This window comes from Nesoenas mayeri (genome assembly GCF_963082525.1).
Source record: "Nesoenas mayeri genome assembly, chromosome: 1".
Taxonomy (NCBI): domain Eukaryota; kingdom Metazoa; phylum Chordata; class Aves; order Columbiformes; family Columbidae; genus Nesoenas; species Nesoenas mayeri.
The window spans coordinates 68,017,690-68,041,692 of NC_137541.1; the positions used below are offsets into that span (position 1 = coordinate 68,017,690).

General features: G+C 37.1%; 1 protein-coding gene across 3 annotated transcripts; it reads left to right on the top strand.

The window, feature by feature from the left end:
* Nucleotides 1–11: 11 nt before the first annotated feature.
* FERRY3 (FERRY endosomal RAB5 effector complex subunit 3) lies at nt 12–21,848 on the top strand. 3 transcript variants are annotated; one of them, XM_080344551.1, is made up of 14 exons: nt 12–99; nt 1,303–1,491; nt 1,756–1,901; nt 2,122–2,303; nt 4,443–4,542; nt 4,629–4,750; nt 7,030–7,136; nt 7,842–8,039; nt 9,955–10,083; nt 11,186–11,254; nt 12,757–12,959; nt 19,430–19,487; nt 20,696–20,763; nt 21,598–21,848. In XM_080344551.1, exons 2-14 carry the CDS (start codon nt 1,314–1,316, stop codon nt 21,688–21,690), a joined length of 1,653 nt encoding a protein of 550 aa, XP_080200677.1. In that variant the 5' UTR covers nt 12–99; nt 1,303–1,313; the 3' UTR covers nt 21,691–21,848. The 3 variants fall into 3 exon arrangements, with proteins under 3 accessions (XP_080200677.1, XP_080200678.1, XP_080200679.1); XM_080344552.1 differs by having other exon boundaries at nt 9,955–10,062; XM_080344553.1 differs by lacking the exons at nt 12–99; nt 1,756–1,901 and having other exon boundaries at nt 1,421–1,491.
* The last annotated feature ends 2,155 nt before the right edge of the window (nt 21,849–24,003 follow it).

A 24,003-nucleotide genomic window follows, 5' to 3' on the forward strand; every position in this document is an offset into this window, starting at 1 on the left:
GACACGAAGGTTCTAACGGGGAGGCGGGAACCAGCCGCTGTCGCCGCCTCCCGCAGCGGCCGTACCCGCCGCCCCCTCACCTGCCCGCCCGGCAACCAGGTGAGCGAAGAGGAAGGAGGACACCGCTCCTGCCCTTCGCGGCTGGGAAGGGGCTCCAGTCCCTGTGAGCGCTGCCCCATCCGAGCTGCGTTTGCCCTGGGGATTTGGAGCCTTCTCGGGAGGGCCACTGGGGCCGGACTCCCGCGGGCCCTTCCCTCCCGCCACCAGCTTTGCTTCTGCTTCCTCAGTATCGGGAGGTGGTTTTGTCTCCCTGGGCATGGGCCCGCTGGTCTGGAGACCCAGAGCTTGTGGTAGAACTGAGGGCCACAGCCCAGGTTTTGGAAAGGGGGTTTGGGCCTCTCTGCTGGGGCGGGGCAGCTGCTCAGCCGCAATGAGGTCCAAGGCATTTTATTGCTCTCATGAAGCGATGTGTAGCTGATTTATTTAATCAGTTTCCAAAATGCAGGCTAATTCCCAAAGCCCCCCACCCCTGTGAACTGGTCCCATGAATTTTGCTATGAAAAATCTACTTTTTTTCTTTCATTTTCTGCTTTTCTTCTCCTTGGACCGTGGTTTTTAGCACTGGGGAGATTTCAGCTGGAGTAATGTGTCCAGCTTTGCAGGTGATGTTCAAAAAAGAGGAATGTAAATAAGGGGAGGAGCTCTAGTGGAGGGAAAAATTACTGATACAGGTATGTGCTCCCATCCTGTATTTTCGTTTGGCTTATTTTTAATGGTATTATTTAAAAATAATTACGATCTATTGTAAAGCAGGTTGCAGAGTGACAAAATAAACTTTTTCTAAAAACTATTCCAAATTTCCTCTGCCTCCAAGTCTACCACCTGCAGAAAGGAGGAAATAAAATCTCAATGCACTGTGGAGGATTTTAGATTTTGAGATGTGTGTCAGCAGTCACAGTGTCTTAGTTAAAGTTTGCTATTTATGAGGATTCCTTCTGCCCTGATTCTGTCTTTATGTCATGAGGCTTATACTGTAATTTGCAAGAATAATTACCTGAATGTATATAATGATACACGCAGTTGCAATTCGGAAGTATTCAGTGTTTTGGAAACTGGTATTTATGCTTCAGTTCCAACCTGTGTATTTAGAAGTCAAAATTGAGATGAGTATCTATGAAAAATTTGGGAGTTTAAGTTTTCTCGCCAGAGGCTGTTAATTATTAGTAAAGCAATGTTTTTAGTTTACATTTTGTAGTTATGATTTTACAAGAATGTAACACGTTATTTTCATGTCTAATACAGGAAACCAAAAGATGAAGCCTAATAAAGGAAAGATCTGCACTAGGGAGAGAGACTATGTATACAAATTCAATGCTGGAAATCAACATTTAGTCCTTACTGTGCCTCTCAAATTCCCTGTGCAAGAGAATATTAGTCATTTACATGGACGTCTAATGCTTCTGCACAATCTGCCATGCTTTATAGAAAATGGTAAGAATAGATTTCTTAAATTAGTGTCATATGTCCATAAGTGTCTTACAACCTGCTTTAAGAAATTAAAAGAGGGGTATTTGCTAGAAGTCTTTAAAAGGGTTTTTTAAAACAGCAAAATGTTAAAGAAAATTGCTGTCAGTACTAGCAAGTAAGGTGCCTAGGTAAGAAGTTTTCAGAAAAAAATTTATTTGTATGTTTCCCAGATGATTACTGATACTCCCACTGACATGTTTTGTTGATGGACCATTTTCATTGTAACAGACCTGAAGCAATCCCTTAATAAGTTCATAGAAGAAGAAACTATAAAAGATTATGATAGAGAAGCTGAACTGGCTCTGGAAGCAGTGAAGTCAGGAAAAGTAGACATAAACCAGCTGGCAGATACTTGGGCTAAAGCTTATAAAGAGGTAAGATTAAGGCTGAAAAGTTAATATTCAAGACTAGCTTTGTGAGAGCATGTGTGGATGTACAGACGGAATCACATCTGCAAAGGTGCAGAATTACATTGAAATTCATTTATCTGTTCTTACATTATGCATGCCCAATTGGTTTTGCCCCATCATTGTGAGGGATCCTTATATGTTCTAAAAGGTACCATATTCTTTAAAAATCTCTTATGATTTTTAGACAACATTAGAATATGCAAAACCTGAAGAAACCAGCTGGGATGAAGATTTTGCCGATGTTTATCATGATCTGATACATTCTCCAGCTTCTGAGATGCTGTTAAACCTGGAGCACAATTACTTTGTTAGTATCTCAGAATTAATAAGTGAAAGAGATGTGGAACTGAAAAAACTACGGGAAAGGTATACTTTTTTTTTTTTACTTTCTTTCTTCTTGTTAAATAGAGGTGCATGCCACTGAGTATATACAACTTATAGGACGTGTCAACTTGTATTTGCCTTGTAACCCTATTTTAGTTTTATGTTTCCTCTTTAAAGTCATGTAATACTTAGCCTATATTGTGAGGGTCAGCTATCTTATATTCTCCTCAGTCACTGAAAAGCATAAAAACTAAAGCCATCAAAGTAATATAAGATTTGATTTCCGTTGTTCTACCTGCTATGTAAGTGATACAGCAATGTCAAGTGCCTAGGAAATAGAAAATAAAGCATATGTATATACCATATTTTACCTTTGTTATTATGTAATTTAAATGAAAAATAGGAAGTTCCATGGAATGAAAAGATGAGCAAAAGACTTGAACCAACTTTAAAAGCAAATTTTTGAAATTTAAGTAAGTCTGTGTGGGCTCCCAAGTTTCCAAATACGCTTGAATAGCTGCAGGTGGCTGCTTTGTCCACAAGAGGGAGGCATATACAATGCAGAGTTTTGTTTTTTGAGACTAAATAGGTTGAGTGCCTCAGTTCAAGAAGGACAGGGAACTGCTGGAGAGGGTCCAGCGTAGGGCAACCAAGATGATTAAGGGTGTGGAGCACCTCCCTTATGAAGAAAGGCTGAGGGAGTTGGGTCTCTTTAGTTTGGAGAAGAGGAGACTGAGGGGTGACCTTATTAATGTTTATAAATATATAAAGGGTGAGTGCCACGAGGACGGAGCCAGGCTCTTCTCGGTGGCAAACAATGATAGGACAAGGGGTAATGGGATCAAGCTGGAACACAAGAGGTTCCACTTAAATTTGAGAAGAAACTTCTTCTCAGTGAGGGTGCCAGAGCACTGGAACAGGCTGCCCAGGGAGGTTGTGGAGTCTCCTTCTCTGAAGACATTCAAAACCCGCCTGGACATGTTCCTGTGCGACCTCACCTAGGCGTTCCTGCTCCAGCAGGTGGATTGAACTAGATGATCTTTTGAGGTCCCTTCCAATCCCAAACTTACTGTGAGTAAAGTGAATGCACAGAAGTATAGGTACAAAAATAATAGAGACTAAATGCTAGGGATACTTGTGAGATGCCAGAATATATGTATGTAAGTATGTTTTACCATTCTAAGTGCTAATATTCCTCTTCAGTTGTGTTTGTTTAAGCTCACATTACCCAATGCATACCTGTTTATATAATTTCTTCCAGACTCAATCTTGTGTATCTCTCATTTGGGGATAAATTTTGCCAATAATGTGTTAGCAAAACTTTTTGCTGCTTGTTGACTCTTCTTTAGTATGCATTTAGAAGAAAGAGCACTTGATCCTAAGAGCAGTAGTGTTGTGGAACTCTACTGTGATATAGACTCCAGAGGAATTTATCACATCTATTTGTCTCAATCAAGAAACCCCATATGTCAGTGGCAGCCAAGACTATCCCAAATGAGCGTAGGTGTTGTTCTGTTTACACAGGAGCTGATTTGGATTACCTGAACCTGAAATCAAATTTGTTTTGTGGATATTCATTGCTAAATCTGTGCTAGGGTAAATTGATTCCATGCTGAAGAAAGGGCTGAATGTGGAACACTAAATGAAGCCACAAATTGAGAAGAGTAAGGAGGGATGAGGTATTGGATGAACTAATGATAGCAGGGCAGCCCTTCAACTCCAAGTCGCCTTGTTCAATGTAGTTTGAGCAGGAAGCTCATCTGGCTATTAAAGATAGGTGTATTTAGCCTATGTCTTGGTGTTTACCTGTCTGTGTCATCTGCGTTTGGGGCAGGAAGAAAGCAAGGGACTAACTAGGTGCATTTCAAAAACTCTTCTAATGATAAGGAAAGTGCTATATTAGAGTATCTGGAGATGCTGTCATACCTTCTTTTGAATACCTGTGAGGACAGTCTTCAAATGTATGAATTGCAATTCCAAAATGAGCATACAGACAATGTACTACATGACATATCTTTCAGCGGTGTATTCAGTTATATCTCTGCTTGTGATAAGCAACAACCAGCTGAATGATACAACCAATCATCGTATCAGTAACTGTATTAGCAACAATGGGTGTCCTTCTGTCAGTTTTTTTGAGTGTGTTGCTTGTTATTAAATCTACATGTGCTTCTCTTTCAGACAAGGAGCTGAAATGGATAAGGTGATGCAGGAGCTAGGGAAATCACTAACAGACCAAGATGTAAATTCATTAGCAGCTCAGCATTTTGAATCTCAGCAGGTAAACTAAATTCAGTGAACTGGAATATATCATGCTAATAATTGTCTTTAAAAATAAAACCCACATCATCGCTGTTGTCCTGTTAGGATTTAGAGAACAAATGGACCAATGAATTAAAACAGTCTACTGCTATCCAGAAGCAGGAATACCAGGAATGGGTGATAAAGCTTCATCAGGACCTGAAGAATCCCAACAACAGCTCAATCAGGTATTTAATTTCTCTGTGGTGCTTACTTCCATCTGTAATAGTTCAAAGAACTTGCTTTTATATAATCTTTATTTCAGATTAGACATTTAATTAGGATCATCAAAGAAAATCAAAGGCAAGTAAACCACCGTAATTAAATACTTGTATTTTTAGGAGTTTCTTCATTGTGTAATGTTGTAACCTTTCTGTACCAGAATGTGTTCTGATGCACCAAACTACAACTTGAGCTGAATGGGATTTCTCCTATTTTACCTTTATTTATGATGTCTCTCTTTAGCACTATTTCACAAGGCTTTCTGTTACCATTTAAGGATGTTCTGCAGAATGATAGTAGCTTAATAAGTGATAACAGCATCACAAATTTTGAATTATAAGCCTCTTTGTTTGTTTGTTTTATGTATACATCACTTGACAGCTAAAAAAAGAAATTTATTTTTTAGTGTGAACACTTGTGAGAGTTGAATGGAAAGCTTTCTGATTGAGTAAATAGCAGGGAAATCAGAATTTATAACTTGGGGAGATCCTTATTCTATATCATTAGTAACCACCAGCTTTGCTACTAATAGGAAAATAGAAGGAGTAAACCCCAATGCTTTCTCATCCCTCATCATAGTAGAAGAGCATGTCTGAGTAGATTTAGATGGATGCAGTAAGGAATTTATGGGAAACACAACACCTTTGAACAAAGTGGATGCCAGCAATAAGAGGAGACAGGCATGGACCCTAGTGCGTGAAATATTAGTACTTCATCACTTTCTTTAAAGTGTTTCTTTTTGGTATAAGGAAACTGAGTGTATGGAATATGAGGGGTGAGAGAGGAGGGGAAATACATTAGAAGATGATGCTATATGTTTAGATTTCTCACTACATTCCTCAGGATTATGTTGGGTGTGAATTTATGTTTTTGGAAATCTCTTGCAATTCTCAGGTTAGTCCCAGAATGTCTTAGGACTGCGTAGCTCAGAAGCAGGTTGGTCTCTTTCTAACCTAGTGATCAGGTAAAACATGACTGCAGTAGTGACAGTCTGCTCAAGCTCTAAGCTCAATCCTAAAATATTTTCCCACAGAATTTTCGTGTCAGCCTTGTTGATTATTTCTATGAGGCTTTAAAGACAGTGAGATTACAAAGACTAGTCATACTCACTGTGAACCTCTTTCCGTGTTCTGGCCTTCTGCTGTAAAATAAGACCAAGGTGAAGTCACTTAGAGCTGAAAGCTAGAAGAAATGGACTGCCAGAAGTCCAGAGCAAAGGACCTCTGAGAGTGAGGATGTTTTGGCTTCATAATCTTGGGTGCTTATAACAGATGTGAAGTGATAGTACTTGAATCATTACACTCACACTAGCTGAAAGTGTTGAGTCTTGAAAACTACAGATCACTAATGTATTTAAAAATAATGCACAAGAGGTCTAGATTGGGGCAACTAGAAGCTTAAAAAGAGAGATGAAAATGTGTGTGTTACATACACATATACCTGTAAAAGATATATGTGTGGGTGTGTATATATATATCTTTAAGCATCTAGGTGCTAACAAGTATGTATATATTTGTTAATGGTATATCACATATCTCAGTTCTACCTCATCACTAGGCATTTGCAGTTAGTGGAATTGCTTAAAAGTTTATGAAATACCTTTTGGGATTAGCCACTTTGAAAACAAATGTTTACTGCAGAAACAAATTGACGAGATGTTCATGTTCTTTCATGTTGCAGAAACAGTACTTATTATATTACTTGCTACCAGACAGTTGAATTTAGGAAAACAAACAAACAAACAAAAAAAAAAAAGAAAAAAAACATAGCCTAAAACTGCTATCTGAAATATTTCCTGAACACTGTGGAACATTTGATTTGGCTTTTTTTAATCTACCATTTTGTGTGGGGAAAAAGGAGGAAAAGGAAAAACTAGAATTCTTCTCAGCCTATTTATAATAGCCAAAACCTTATTTATGAAGCTACTAGCTAAAACTTTTCTATGCTCTTATTATGTCATAACTACGTATTGTCATGTTTTTTTATTTCTCAGTCTTGGAAAGCTTTACAAATGAACTGGGTAATGTAAATCAAACAGTGGAATCTACTCTTCCTCCTGGTGTGCATCTGGAGTATTGCATGCTAGAATGGTAAAACCTCAGATGAGTGGAGTTCATTCAAATAGGTTTAGTTTCTTGATTTTTGCAGACTAGCTGCGAAAATTTTGGATAGCTTTCACAAAATATTGTTGGTCTTGAAAAAAAAAAAAAAGATAAACTTTTTAGTGCATTTCTTATTATTTTAGTGATGAAATTAAGGTTCAGCCCAGTCAACTAAGAGAATCTGCAGAAGGAAATGGAAGAATTTATGAAGAGCAAAGGCTGTTAGAAGAAAGTTTTACTATTCACTTGGGTAAGTAATCCAACACCAAGTAACAGATGCTAGTAAATAATGTATCTAAGCCATGTATTATTTACAGTATTTAACTGTCAATGTATATAATATATGCACTTTGTAATTGTTTTGTATTTGTTCTTTACTTATGTAAGAGAAGTACAGTACAGTATAAACTGTATCAAACAGTATCTTCTTGAGATACACTTAACGGAAAACATTCTAGAAGCAAATTTTTATCAACCCTAGCAAGGTGACTGATGTAGAAAAGCACATTAATATCAAAACACATCGCGGTTAAAAGTAATATTTTAACTTATGTTTTATAAGAAAATGTGAAATTCAATCCCCACAATAGATTAACAGAAAAATAGATGCTTACGTTTTTTACTTTTTGTTTATGCAATAGAGTCTTCTTACACTATCTGTTTTGACTGCATTAATATTTCATCCATAGCCTTATAATAGGGAAGAAGGCTTATTTCAGGTACAGGTAAGCCTTACTTTGAAACAGTATGTGAAAATGTTATGTTTTTACTCTTACTTTGTAAATTGTTGATCTGTACATTAAAATGAATAGAGTATTTGAGTATTATTGGTTATATTTCCCTTATAGATCTTTTTCACAAAACTTAGGGGAGCACTTTGATGCCTTGCATTTTAATAACAATCCTGAGTTTCTTACTTTACTTTATGTATTAAAATGATTTATATGCCTTACAGGAGCTCAGTTGAAGACCATGCATAATTTGAGATTATTGAGAGCTGATATGCTGGATTTCTGTAAACATAAGCGTAATCATCGAAGTGGAGTAAAACTTCACAGACTTCAAACTGCAATGTCTCTCTATTCAACTTCTCTCTGTGGCCTGGTTTTATTGGTAGATAACCGGATCAGTTCATACAGCGGCATCAAAAGAGGTGAGTCTTCTAACAGAGTGAAAACTAGTGTCACTTAATAACTTGCTGTCTTCTCTCACAAAAAATATTTCCTGTAACATGAAAATTTACTGGAGACCCTCATGTTTTAGAAATGGTGTTGCAAAATGGCAACAAATGCAAAAAAGGATATATGAGTAAGGATGAGGGATAAAGTTGTACTCTGATATGCTGTTATCTCTCTCATATCTTTCCTAGGTTTTGTGTTTGAGGAAGGAACTTTTTGGAGTGAACACTTCAGTGTTGATTCCCCTGCCTTAGGCAAGCTGAATATCAGTAGGGGCTTCTGTCTCTTCAGTGTCAGCTTAGCATAATGAAGCTTATTTGTAAAGGTGAAAATGAAACATGCTAAGATTTTTAATTGATAAGTAAGTGCATAAAAATGCCATGTACTTTAGACATCTGCAGCACTATGAATTCCGTTAAAAATGAACAATAGGAATAGTATTTGCCTCTTCCTGTAGAGCTTGATTAGTAGCCATTTTTATGGTGTGTCTTTTGAGTAACTGGATACTATGACGAAGGTGTTTTCTGTCGAGGTTAACCAATGAAATGTATTTGTTCCTGTTCCAATTTTGGTCACCAAGGCTTTCTCTGAAACACATTATTGGCTTTCCCACCTTCATCTTGAAGTTTAAGACCAAAGTATTTACACTTAAAATATCTTTTTGACTGGAGCTACTGTTATTCATCATTATTCTAGTAGGCTATGAAAAAAAGGGACTTTGTTGATATTCTCTGAAGGCAGCGTGAAATCAGGCTTGTAGCAAGGAGTGTACTGGTAAAAATTGCAGTTGCATTTGTGCTGTTTATGGTTTCCAAGTTGCTTAATTCTGACAATATTATTTCATATTTGTACTCATTTTCAGTTACTTTTTTTTAAACTACTTACTTAATATTTACATTAATAACAAACATTTCTTTTTATAGTAAATATTAGGTGATAAGATGAACATTGAAGTAGTAGTGTTAAACATAAAATTGCATCTTCTAGTCAACCATTAGATCTTGCAGCAACAGTAGAGTGGGAAATAAGCAACTATGTTATAATCTGTAAAATATAATCCTCAATAAATTTTTATTTCTTTGAGTTCTGAAGGGACTTTGGTGAACTTAGCTGCGGGCACATTCTGCAGCTGTCTGCACCATCATTCTTGAAAAAATGTTGCAGAAGTGAATGTAGTGTAGTCCAGCTCCTTCTAATAGCTTGTTTTGGCTCCCATTGACTACCTTTGAGAGATGGCTGGATGTTAGGATAAGGAGCTTAGTATACCAGGCACAGAGGCAGTACATTATGATCCTAATTATTAGTATAATATTTCTGAATCTGCCATAATGCCTCCTTATCAGGAAAAGGAACTTGCAGCTCTTTTCAGCTGATGACACTTTCTTTAGCTTTCAGATCTGTGAGAACTAAAAGGAAAGAACTATAATTCCAGCTTTCCAGATACACTGTTTATGAATTTCATTATAGCTTTCATTTTTCAAAACAAACTGGAATGCTGTTGTTGCAGTTGAAAGTATGTTATGTATGTTTTAATAAAGTATCACAGATTGAAGGACTGTTAGTAACAAGATCATTTTTAATGCACATATATTATTGCTGCTATTTTGGGGGGTTTTTTTGGTCTGGGTGATTCTGTTTGAGCAACAGCACTCAAGTTTGGTTGTGTGTTTGTGGTTTTTTCCAAGTAATTAGTTTCTTTCAAAAAAATGTTTTCTCTCTGCCACAGTTTTTTTTTTTTTTTTTAGAATTTATAGTGGAGTACAGCAGGGCTTTGTCTGGTTTTGGGAGAATTGCATTTGTAACTGGCCTTGCTTGAACAGCAGAGCAGGATTATGTAAGGTTACTAAGCACTGCCGTATGACGTGTATTTTAATCTTATTTTTTTCCTAGATTTTGCAACTGTTTGCCAAGAATGCACAGATTTCCATTTTCCTGGAATTCAAGAACAGCTTGAAATTGTCCAGAAGGTTGTACTTAAGGCCAGAACACAGCGTAGTAGTAAGTCGAAAAGACATCATGGTCAGTGACAACCAAAATTACTTAACTTGAAATAGAATAGTGGTCAGCTGAGTGTTTGTTGTTGATTTCACTCTTCTTCAGTTACCTGATCTATAAAATTGAATGTTTGAGTTTATCTGTGAACTCCAAGAAGTCTGCATGAAATTCTGTCTTCACAGACAGCATGTTCACGTGATGTCTTTGCTGCTAAAACAGCCATACCTTACAAAAAAAAATTAAAAAAAAATAAAAAGGTATAACTCTAGGTTCTGATCACACTTTAACAGCATCGGAAGTGTATAGGGCCATTGTGCCTTCCTCTGCAGTTTAAACTGCCTCTAGCAACACAGACTTCATCTGACTTGACTTTTTTATTTCTCCTTAAATGTAGAGCTTTAAAAATTGCAGAAGAGGAGTTATGACTTTTTTCCCTTTTTTATAAGTGAACACTAAAAACTGAATAATAAATTGACTAAATGTGTGTATTTTTCAGTGCTGACCAAAACCTCGTGGATGGTTTATTTTGCATTTATTTTTACAAATGGCTGTGAAATTTTTTGATCACATGATGTTAAGGCAGTACATCATGAAACTCCGTTTTTCTTGCAGAGAGCTACTTATGTGGTTTAAATACATAAGTAACATGAATAGATTCATAAGAGTACACAGAGAAACAAGTTTTCTTAGGAGCCTGCGTGTTGCTGTAGTCCTGAGAAAAATACTGAAAGCTGTTTGTATACCACTGATTTATGTAAATATCTTTAAAATTTTTCTTGCAGTACTAGGAACTAATTTGTTTTAAATAATTGCAGTATTTAAAAAGAAATAGCAAGGTACTATGTAGTTCTGGGGGCAATTTGGAAAGTTTAGTATTACCTTTGAGAAAATTGTGTTTTTTCCAAATGTAGATGTATTGTAGGATTATTAAATACAAAAGCTAATGAGTTGACATAGGATTTAATTCAGTGTCTATTTCCTGCCATTCCTGCCTCTTTTGGGGGACTTTATCGTAACTTTATAGTAAAAATTCAAGCCAGATATTATCTCAATACATCAAACTTTCATGCCAAACTGTAATTAATAGATGATATGTTTAATATTTGTGCTATGTATTTACATGCAGAAAACAAAAGTAGTGGAATAGAAGATAAATTAAAGAATGTTGAACGAAACCAGTCAAATATTTTGCCGGGTGAGTTCTCTTGCATTTTCCCCCTCTTTTTAAAGCAAAATGTGTTCTATAGATGCACATTTTTAGCTCTAAGGTCAGAACATAAATTATAAACTAAACCCAAGTTGACCTCAATCAGAGGAGAAGGATGTTCTTGTGGCTAAGGCAGAGAACTGGGTGTCAGGACATCTGGTTTCTATTCCCAGCTTTGCCACTGCATCATGTGACATGGGGCAAATCACTTCTCTACGACTAAAATTTCTCTTCAGAATTTCAGAGTGAAAAAAAGATCTCTGAGCATCTTGGGAAAAGGTGAAACTCAAATACTAATTTTATTTTTGAAAATAATTAATATGTCACTGTCATGATACAGTAAAGCATTTTAGAATGTATTTTTTAACTTTGAGAATGTATAAATCCATTCCTCACAAAGATGAAGTATCTTCTGTATATGTTGTGAATTTCAGTAAGGAAAGCTTCTGTGGAATTTGAAAGTGAATACACACTTGGAGGAGGAAGGAGTTTAAATCCATACAACTCATGGTTGAATAAGAAGGCTTTTAAAAATTGCTTTCACGATTGTCTTAGATCTTGCTAGTATAAGTGAATTATAAATCAACTTGGGTCCTTAAGAGATAATTGGGGTGAATCTTGCTGCAGTGGCTTGTTTATTATTAATCTTAGATGGTCATTGCTGGGAATTGCTGCTTCCTTAGCTGTCATCAGAAAGGTGTACATACCTGTTCTTCAGGTGTCCCAGTACAAAGGTAGTATCTTAACTTAAATGACTCGTGAAAATAAGTTTGTAGAAAGACCTTCATCTGTTGACTGAAACAGTGTGGGGTATTGCATACCTGCTTTTCTGTCAACTCTAGTATAGACTGTTGATCTGCAGCACGAAGGTAAGATGGAAAGACCTGCATTTCACCTTCCCTTACTCTTTCTCTACCTTTGATAAATAGTTACCAAGTCTAAAAATATCCCCATCAAGGTGTCTTAGTAGTTTTTGAAAACAACTCCATAGCTAATCTTCACATTACTATGAAATATTTTAAATTCTAATGATCATTGATACTTTTGTCTTCTGGTACATATTTCAGTTGATAGGTAATCCCCTATCTTTTTCCACAGACTTTTTGCATCCTTTAGTTTAACCCATCCATTTTTGGTATTTCCGCCTCCCACATCTGTCTGCAATTCAGTGCTTACATTATATATTTTGAGTATTACAGCTCCTCTGCGTTTGTTTTTCTGTTTTGTGCTATATATAGATCATATCCGCCTGTAATGGCACTGTTATGTCTTACTACACCAGGTGTCTATGATGATATTCCAAGAGATTTTACATCAGTTCATTTCTAACTTCTTTTTTTATCTCCTTGTGTATCTGTTCTGATCTCTTTTGTATATTTGTATTTGCCTTTTGTCTTTAGCTGACCCTATCGTTGCATTGTCTAACAGTTGTATTTCAGTACACATCACTATCATGATACCTTGCCTTCTTCATTTATGTTTTTCTGTAGGAGAATTCTACATCACACGCCATTCAAATCTTTCTGAAATTCATGTCGCTTTCCACCTCTGCGTGGACGATAATGTAAGGTCTGGTAACATAACTGCTCGGGATCCTGCAATCATGGGACTCAGAAACATTCTCAAAGTTTGCTGCACACATGACATTACTACTATTAGTATTCCTCTACTGTTGGTGCACGATATGTCAGAAGTAAGTAAATGTAAAGGTTTGTTTTCTTTTTATCATCTAGGATGCAACAAAAGGGATTTTTTGCAACGCATGTGTTTCATGCTGGTTTAAGCCAAATGGGACAGTTTATCCTAGTCACGTGCTCTTCCCACATCATTGTTCTGGCACTCATATCTATATGGTGACCCACATTAAGGAACCAAACCAGTTAAAAACTTTTCAACCAGCAGAATCACTTTTTTTTTTTTTTTTTAATTCCCACACTGTGTTTTGGACACTTCACTTACTTGATCCAGCTCATTGAACAGTTGCACAAGTATTAAAGAAAATATGGGACTGCTTGCTTGGGAGTCTTCTGGCAACAGCTCTTGCTTACAAACTGTACCTTCAGAGTCACTGATGCAATAGTGCTACCAGATCACCAGTTTTAATAGTTGCGAGTTAGAAAGTCAGTTTTAAGGTTTAAGTTTTATGAGCAGTAAACCTAGTAAAGCTTGGCTTGGAGTTCTGTATCCCTAAACACCACCTCAGCCCTGTGCCGCAGCAAGCAAATTTCACCTCTGCTCTGAACTGTCTCCTTCACTGCCTAGTCACTTGCGTCCTTAATTTCTTTCCCTGTTTTCTCTCTTAAGTCCCTCAAATACCAACTAGGCAAGAAGCAGCATACTGCTGAGGCTCTCTGTAGATACAAGTGTGCTTATTTATTGTGTTGAGCTTTTATATTCTCTTCTTTAATGGGGCACTAATGTGCAGAGCTTGTCTCTTACTCAACTGTAACTTTTTGCAGTGCATAGTAATTTAATGCCATTGACAACCTCTTTCCTCCGCCACATGTGGCTCATAAGATACTAGCAGAGAAGAAAAGAGAGTGTTTTGATTTGTGCCCATTGCCCCTTATCTTGTCACTAGGCATCACTGTAGAGAATCTTGCCCCATCCTCTTGACATCCACCCTTAAGATATTTATAAGCATAAAGAAGAACCCCTCTCAGTCTTCTCCAAGCTGAACAGACTCGTCTTTCTCAGCTGTTCCTTGTAAGGAAGATGCTTCAGACCCCTGATCATCTTCGTAACCCTCCACTGGACTCTATCTAGTAGTTCCTTATTTTTGAACTGGGGATCCCAGAACTGGACACAGTACTTCACATGCAGCCTTACCAGAGCTGAGGAGAGGGGAAGGACAACCTCCGTTGACCTGCTGATCACACTTTTCCTAATGCATCCCAGGATGCCATTGGCCCTCTTGGCCACAAGGGCACATTGTTGACTAATGGTCAACCTGTTCTCCACCAGGGCTTCCAGGTCCTTCTCTGCAGTGCTGCTTTCCAGCAGGTCAACTCCCAGCCTTTACTGGTACCTGGGATTATTCCTCCCTACATGCAGGACCCTACACTGGCCTCTGCAGAGCCTCATCAGGTTCTTCTCTGCCCGGTCCTCCAGCTTGTCCAAGTCTCGCTGAATGGCAGCACAGCCTTCTGGTGTGTCAGCCCTTCCCCCAAGTTTGGTATCGTCAGCAAACTTGCTGAGCGTGCACTCAGTCTCCTTGTCCAGATCACTGATGGATAGATTGAGCAAGACTGGACCCAGTTCTGGCCCCTGGGGAACACCTCTTGCTACAGGCCTCCGACCAGACTCTGCACTATAGATCACAACCCTCTGAGCTCTGCCATCCAGCCAGTTCTCAATCCACCTCACTGCCCACTCATCCAACCCGCACTTTTTGAGGTTACCTATGTGGATGTTGTGAGAGAGTGTCAAAAGCCTTGCTCAAGTTAAAGTAGACAACATGCACTGCTCTCCCCTCATCTACCCAGCCAGTCATGCCGTCATAGAAGGCATCAGATTAGTCAGATAATGCACACTTGCATGGATAATGAGAGTCTGTTGTGGGTTTTTATTAAATAACCCTTTGATTTTTTTTTCACATGTATATTTTGGTACTGCCTTTCCTTCTTTGAAAGTGCCTGACTTGTAGCAAGATAAAGGCTCACCAGTGGATTACCTTTAACAGTGACTTTTTTTAACAGAATTTGATTGTAACACCATGTAGACATGTCCCCCTTTTGCAAGATCAGGGTCTATTATTGTGAAAGTGCAAGCAATGCAAAAGTTAAAAATGTCCAATAATGAAGCTTCTAAAGGATATACTTGTATACATAAAAGTAGACTTTTAGGAATGAATAATATTATTTCTGATTTTTTTCATCTCTGGGGCTCCAATGCAAGTAATCAACTTGCAGGACAGCAGCCTGGGTTAGTCATGGGACTCAGTTACTGTATTTCATATGTTTATTGACATTTTTTCTTAATGAAGTCGCCATCTCACTATATTCTTTTGTAGAGGTTTTGATTGCAGGGTGACAATAAAACCATGGCAGATGTTTTGTTAACCCCCTCTCCCCTTCTTTCTCCCTTCAGCCCCTCCCTCGCCCCCCTTCCCACTAAGTATGGGCAATTGGGAGGGAAAGAAGGACAGAGAGAAGACAGTTGTAAAAATTAAAAATGTTTTACTAATGCTTCCAATACAAATAGAGAAAATAATACAAAATATACAAAACCAATCTTGAAAGTCCCGGCAACTGCTCTGGCAGAATGAAGGGCCGGCACCCAAAGTCCTGGACTGGACTCTGCAGCCAACCAGAACTGGATTCAGTCTGTCACTAGGCATCAATTCGCAGGGACGACTAGCAAGGTCCTCTCCTAACGTTGGCCGTAAGGAAAAGGGACGAGATCCTCGTGATCTCCCACTTTTAATGAAGTATAACGGGAATGGGATGGAATGCTTCAGTTGGTCAGTTTTTTGGTCACCTGTTTCTCGTTGCTCCTCTCACAAGATGTACATCCATTCTCATCCATCCTTATCAGTGACCTTGCATACCACCTCTTTGTCTACCAAAACATGTATCTGGCTTTTTAGAAAAAAGTGCAGCTAATATGCAGGCTTTAGCTGACAGGCAAATTCACTAAAAGAGAAACTTGTTTTTAACAAAACCAGGACATCTTTAAACTTTGTTAGCTTTAGCTTTCATTTGCACATCTGTATTTAAAAAAACAAATAAAGCACAAGACTAACATGTTCAATGTGCTTTGAGAGTATGTTGTTGCTTGGATGTGTGAAACTGAAGGATTATCTTCTTGTCTAGTGCTGGATTCTTAAAAGATCCTGGTAAAATGGTTTACCTTTTATATTAAGTTTTCAGTCTTTGCAGAGTAAGCAGAAAGTGACCTGTATGATAAGTGTATGTTTAACCAAAACTGCATTGTGTGAATTGCATTAGCTGCATTGCTTATTACAGTGCTTTGCAGCTGGCTGACCTAGTTTGGAATGAACGCATATGTAACTTGTTGTTGAGGGAAAAGTGAATAATAACAGGTTTCTGAAAGTTAACCTGAACTTGGTGCCTTCAGCAGCCCCAGTTTTGAATCTGCATTTACCACCTACATAAAAACATTTTTGTAAAGTGGTTAACCAGGAGCACAGCTGCAGAGATGTTTGGATGCTTCACTGTGACAGGCATTCGTCATAAGTTTTCTCTATGCTTTTCCCAAAGGTTTTCTTTTATGGATGGAAGAGTTTATAAGTTCACAGAAGTAAGGAGGATATTGATCTCAATGAGGCTGTTACATTCATTATTCTTGGACCTTAATATAAAGCTATTTTTTTTTTCTTTTGAAAAAAATTAAGAATTCTATTTTCCTTAGTTTTTCTTATGACAAGAACAACAAAACAAGATTTCTCTGTTCTGATCATTAAGTTAAATGAAGGAAAGAAACAAAACCAGACAAGTTCAAGTTCAGGACAACTAAGGTGTTACTGTCTTATCACTGTTCTGAATCTACTACAAACTGATATATAAACTAGGCAACAAAATGGCTCTAATAGCATGGCATTGCTAAAAATGCTGGTGCGCTTCCTTCATAGTTAGGATATAGGAGCCGTTGCTGCTGTCCTCACAGCAATACCATGAAAAATGTGACTCTTCAAGGGTCACGGGCAGCTGTTTCTATTACAATAAGTTAGGACAAAAATGTTTGGAAAAAAAAAGTATAAATGGAGTATAAGCTGTGTAACAGATGCTTATGAACATGATTTATAGAGAGAGATTACTGATGGGTGTGTTAACCTCAAATAATTCTCATCTGAGTTTCCTGCATTTAAATGTATAGCTGCTCATACAGTATTTAGCGTTTGCGTAGATACACTTTGTGTAAACATCTTGCTAATTCTTAACTTAATAAATTTAACCGTTGAAATTTGGTTTGAAATCTTTGTCCCACAAGACATTTATGGACATTTAGTGTTTTCATTGCTTGGCTGGCATTGTTCTGCAAAGATACAAGCCCTTAGCTTTATAAAATCAGCAGCCCCATGCAGCGAGCCTGTCACAAATTTGTTTGAATAACAAGGTTTGCAGCTTACCTGTCTAATCAGTGAAATTGTCCTTTTTTTTTTTTTTCCGAATAAGCGGAAAAAATATCTGAATTTTACAACAAATCATTGCATCCTAAAAAGGAGTGAGGTATGGTCTCTGCTAATGAAGAAAACCAGAGGTCCCAGGTGGCTTCTCACTTGTTTAAATGCTCTTAACCAAACCTTACTATAGAAGATGGGGTATTTGACTTTTTTCCCCTATCCCCAGCATTGCATTTTTAATTGGTACTTAGTCAATCCTTCATCATTTCTGTAACTGTTACTTAGTTTGCATACAGAGAAAAATCCTGATAACATGGCAAAATCATGAGAACCTGCATTTTTAAAGATGGTTTAGAACTGAATCGCTAGTGCGTCATTTTCAGTTCTTGTGGCTTGCACGCAGTGGCATTCTGGATTCAACCTGTTATTTCCCTGAGTTGCCCGCAAGATTTAACATCTATGTTCCTCTGAAACAGTCCAAGGAACAGTGTCATATCCTGCTGTTTTGATCAGTCCTTTTAAGGCTTAGCTCCCTTTATTGATTATGCAAGGTACTCCTGAGTTGCCTTCAGAGCAACAGGACCTTTCTTTTTAGACACTTGTTTTTTACCTAAGCAAAAATGGTGATCAAAACTAACAATAAACGGCTCCATTACTTGTGACAGAAAGCACGTTTAGGCAGATAAATTATAACAAAGTATTTCTTCCAGAAAGCTTAGAAATGAAAAAAAAAAAAGAAAGTATTGTTCTGTCTGATTAATGTATTTTATGCTCCAAAAGCAGCATCTATTGATTCTGTGATTTACATCACAAAAGAAAGTTTTCTGAAAAGTTATTTCTAGCTTATGCTGTTTTAAATGTATTACATACTTTGGGGATGGCAGGAGATACTGCCTTTTAAGTCAGAACTTTGGCATTCAGTAACTGTTTAATGCCGCTTTGTTCAGTACACTGTTTTGGTGTTATCAGTTGGCATTCTTAGATAACCTTGCTTCTCAACGTTTTTTTTAAATCCTGAAATCAAGCTCTTAAAATGGACGATTGCGCAGTGTTTGGCATTGCAAAATAAAGGCTGATTTTATTGGTTAGAAAATTACATAAAGCATAAATTTGAAAAGGTACATAGAATAATAAATTCGTTTCCATGTCTATATTCCTGTATTCAGGAAAGTGCTCATTTTTAGGGTGAAGAGTACATCAGAACAAAATGGTACTATTTCCTTTCTGAGGACTGTTTACAGAGAGAGTCATTCTGTCTATGGCTGGGCATATTCATCTTGATATAATTCACTTTGTAGCGTACAGCCAAGGGATGTGTAATGTACTATAGCACTTAAACTGTTATTTAAATTATTTTTGCTAGGACTTGTAGCCATGTCTTAAGATATCTTAAAGCAGTGTGGTTTTCATATCCCACCTTGGTATTTACCTTTACGTGAGAATTTCCTACCTGTTTATATCTAAAAATCCTTCATCAGATGAAAATGGATTTTGTTTGTTTTAACTCTTAACATAAATGCATCTTTAGGGGAGAAGGGTTTGTTCCAGTATTAGGGAGAAGGTTTTTACTGAAGGCGGTGGGTATGCCAATAAACCTTAACCAGAATCATAAAGAATAGCTGGGAATCATCAGTTACTGCTCTTCAGATGTCATCAAGTACCTGTCTTTGGTGAGCTGAAGCACAAATCTTACAGTTATCCCTTGGATATTATACATTTTTCTGAAGCTCTGCAGGAGAACTAAATAGACCCATTTCCAATAACATTAATAGGATTGGCAACAATATTTTTATTCAACATCTCAGCTTAAAAATTTATAGATTGTTCTGACACTGAGCTCTCTTATCAATAAGCAGTTGCAGTGTGTTCTTGGTCACCTATAAGGTAATACTACCTGCCTAGAATACTCTGGAAAACCAAGTTGCTTTTCATGATCTGTAATGCTGCTTGAATAGCTGTTGGGAAAATGCAGTTCTGTGGCAAAACTGTGTTCTTTTTAATAACTTCCTTGCTACTCGTGTTGGTTAAATCCATTTGGCATTGAGGCTTTTCATTTATTAATTTTTATTAATTTTCAGGAAATGACCATTCCATGGTGTTTGAAGAGGGCAGAGCTTGTGTTCAAGTGTGTCAAAGGTATGTTAGCGAATGATTCAGCTGGGGTTTTTTTTGTGTTGCATTTGGTGACATCCAGCCTTAACTCAGGCTGTATATTTAAAAAAAAAAAAGCGATTTCCAATAATTTATAATTTGTTGAAATGTATGCTTGTATTGTCTCTTTAAAATTATTAATTATCGTACCAAAAAATGGTCTCAGACACTTAGAATGGAGACTAAAAATGTTTCAAATGGATCTTTACCACTTAGACAGTAGAAGAAAAAGCCCTTGCTGCTTTGAGTAATCTCTGAAGGAGGGCAAGAGCTGGTGGTTCTCTAAAGTATAATTTACAGTGTCTTCTGTATTTGGTTTGCCTCAAACAATGATGACTTCCAACATTTTTCCAAGGCTAATTTATATGCTAATTCATCTCTTTGCTGGAAAATCCTCAGGATTCAACTTGTTTTTCTGTCTTTCCAAGTGGTGTTATTTACTGCATTCTTCTGCGTTGCACTTATAAATACTTGAACCAGTGATTTAGAGTGTTAAAAATGTTAGCAGTATTAATGTTCTTTCTACCACCTACTCAAGGAACCTCTTCCTATTGTGACCCTTACTAATTCACTAATGGAATATCATCCACATAGCCACTTGCATGAAACAAGTATTTTTCTGGGTATATTTATTTGCCCCTAGTGGGTTTCTGTGGACATTGTAGTTCATTTGTAAGGAGAAGCTAGCCTAAAAATGCTGGAAAGTAACTTGAGCAATAAAGGAGAACTGAGCTTTTTCCATATAAGTCAGTCCAGACAGTTTCTGTTTCTGTCAGATTGTCACTTTTGGCAACAGGCTTGTAGTCCTTCACATGGATGGGATCCCATTAGAGCTAAAGGAAAGAGCTATTTCTCAGTGAATGCAAGCCATTGAAAGAACTCACACATGTATATTTGGAGAAACCTCTCAATTCTGCTGTACAGTAGGACTGGTTATTCTGCTCTTCAGGAGTATATTGACTTTTCTCCATAAGTCCTCATTAGATTTTCCAGCTAAAGCATATTTCAGTCAGGAAATTGACCAAGTCTGATTTAAATGTAATTAATGACATCGCTAGTTAAGGCAGGGATGTACAATGTACAGGGATGTACAGTCCTAATTGTACGTGAAAACTCTCTTGCTGCTTGATAATGGTGTAATTGACAGGGAAGACTACATAGGTAATGCATATAGTATGAATGCTGGTTTTTAGGTTTCATGATGGAAATGGCCTCATGGGACGGAGGAATTTCTCGGACTGTACAGTTCTTGGTACCACAGGTAAGTTAATCTAAGTTCATTTCTAATGTAGGAGGCTGCTGGAACAAGAAATTAAATGTCAGCAGATCTAGTTTGATTTCTTGGCTCTGCCCTGCTCTTTTTATATGAGCTTAAATTAATCACTGTGGTTTTGGTCCCTTGCCTATAAAATGGGAATAAAAGGGGTTTATATTTTTGAATATCCTGTAGTATTTTCTGAGGATGCTAAAATCTCAAACTGGGAAGTTCAGAGTTCGGTCATGTTTATGCGAAGTCATCAATGACTCTAGATATTTGAAGTGAATTGTCATTAAGATTCTGAAATGATTTAATTTGGAGTTACAGCTGATTGTCAGAAACAGAAAGTTTTCCAAAGGTGGCCAGCACTATTTTTTATTTGTTCTAAAAAGCGGTACTGGAAGCAATATAAAAATCAGAGTTATATTATGAAAGAAATAACGTGGTTTTTGATAAAGTAGTAAATGGGTGAGCAAGGAGGAAGCCAAGAATAAGCTAAATAGTGAAGTTGAATCTAATTCTAGAATTCAGAGAGCAGGAGTCCTGTGGATAACAAACAGTACTGCCCTGCTTATGCTACGCAAAAATAATGGATTACCGGAACAAGAAATCTACTGGAAACAGATATGTCACATAAATATACAAACAGTATTTTTATGTAAATCATTTTCCTTTTGATTAAATTAAATAGCATTATAACACGTAGTTTGAAAACGATCTTCATGGTCTTCTGAAAAACAACTGTTCTCTAATATGAAGAAACAAAGTTGAGAGACAATTCTTCCAAACTATAGCAAAAAGCCAAAGCTTACTGATGCAATATTTTTTATTTTTCAGACAATTTCTGAGGAAATGTTTTACCAGCTGAGTAATATGCTTCCGCAGATCTTCAGAGTATCTTCTACACTGACTCTGACCTCTAAGCACTGAATTTTGTGCAGCAGTAAGATGTATCCTGTTGACAAAGGATGAGATGATACAGATTCTGGAATAGAATGTCTCTTTTCTGAGGGATGATGACCGTGAAGTGGTATTTGTTGCAATTTCAAGAATCATGTTGTCATAATAAACGATAAATGCTTTCTGTACTTGGTGTTAGCAGTTGATTTTTACCTCTTGCTTTCCAATTCAGCAGGGTATTAATGCTGAATTCCTCACTTTCATCTGAAAGACGTTCAATGTAACGTACTGTATATAATCTACAGAAATATGAGTGATTCTCATACTTAAGTAGTAGGAATAAGACCTTATGGTAGGAATAGGCTCTTCTGAATGGACTGCAGGTTGTTGAGTTTTAAAAGCATTTCCTGAATTTGCTCAATGATATTTTAAAAAGTATGAACAATGTCAGGTGTCTCCTTAGAATAACTTGGATATAATTAGTCAGAGTTGTATTTCCAGAATCACAGTCACCACCAAAATAAAATGTATTACTGCTTCATTTTACCACTTTGCTGTTATAAAATGGAACAAGTATTTATGCTGCTGCATTTTGTAAATCAGAGAAGTGCTTAAAAAATCAAAATAATATACTTGTGACAATGATTAGAACTTTTAATTTTTTTTTCCCCATATGTTAACTTTTTTGCTTTATTTAAAGAGAGCACATTCACAAGTCTGTCATCTGAACAACTGAATAGGAACACTATAATAATCCAGATTCTGTACAGGTATATTTTGCTGCTTATTGATTATTAATGTTTTATGACTAAGGAATCTAATCAGAAATACCAGGGAGACAGGGGAGGTTCAAAACTGTTTTCCCCCCCTGTCTAGGACAGTCAAACTTTTTGAACTCAGCTGTGGACACAGGTGCTGGAAGCAATGCAGAGATTGGCCACAGGGAAAGTCCTGTGTCTGAAACGGAGTTTCTTGGGGTTCCTAGAAGAGTCAGGCTCACAGCGAAGCAGCTCAGGGTGTTGGAGGTCCCAGGCAACTTTCAGAAGTCCACAGTTCTGTTGTGCAGGAAGCATGAGGATCCTGGCAGAGCTGGCTTTGAATCTGGAATCTCTTTCTATGTATTACTGAAATTCTGCACTTGAAAAACAAGGATCCTGGAAGCCAACGAAAAATCAAATTATTTTCTATTTTCAGTGTGTTTTTTTTTTTTAATTTATTTCTTTTGATAAATGTGAAGATTGCAAAGCTCTGTTCTAGAGAGACGATACTATTTAAAATTCTTACAGAGAATAAAAGGAATATTAATTATTTCATGATGTTTATAAAGTTGCCGTGTAATTAATGATCTCTTAGCTTAGTTTTTTATAAAGTCCTGCATGCTGAACAGAAACCATGTAAGTGACCCAGCAAACATCTATTACTGAACTGTCAAATACTTTCTTTTCCTCTGCCAGCAACTTCTCAAGAAGAATCATGCAAGTAATGTGACCTAATTTTGTGTTCTAGAAAAGAAGGATGAAAATTCATCTAGAAGGAGCTGGATTAATCCTGTTAGAGCTCATTTTACATTGCTGGCCTTAAGCTGAAATTAAACTCTGGTCCCAGAAAAGCAAGTGCTCTAACTACTGTTCTGTTTGGGAAAGGTGCAGTAGCAGAAGTATTCCTTTTTATAAGTTGTGAGACTTATCTGTGTTGTGAAAGAGGTCTGTGTTACATACTTGGTACTTTTATTTTACTTTTTCTTCAGTCAGTACGTCTACCAACAAGTAGCTGGTGGAACACCAAAAATTCTTCAGCAAATCATCTTGCTTATACTTTTAGACTGTTAATAGAAATTATGCCTGAATTCTCCTGTTATTTTTATCAAAACACAAAAACATGGATTAATTTAGTATCACTTGTGTAAAACTGGCAGTAGTTTCTAAGAAGATAATTAAATGTTTGCCTTTCATTTTTTGAATCTGTGTGTTTTCAGTCCTTTGCAGTTTACGTATGAACTTTTCAGCACTGGTCTTTGGTACTAAAAAGAACAAACAAGCTCTAGTGGTGAAGTTTTGGAAAATCAAAGAGGTAGGAATGGCATGGGCAAACTATTAATTACGCTTAAAATTGTACTGAAGCCTGGCCCATGTAAATCCTGAATTGGCCTGCCAGACAGAACCTTTGCCTAAAGGACTCTTGATGGATCATCTATTATTCCCATTTTTTGTATCTATTCCCAAGGAAGTAGTGCTAACAGCAGATTTTTAGCTGTCTTCATTGAAAAACAGAATGTAGAGATGTGATGACCTAAACTGTACTTTCTCTTTGATCCATACCTGGCAGCAGTACAGAACAGTAGCA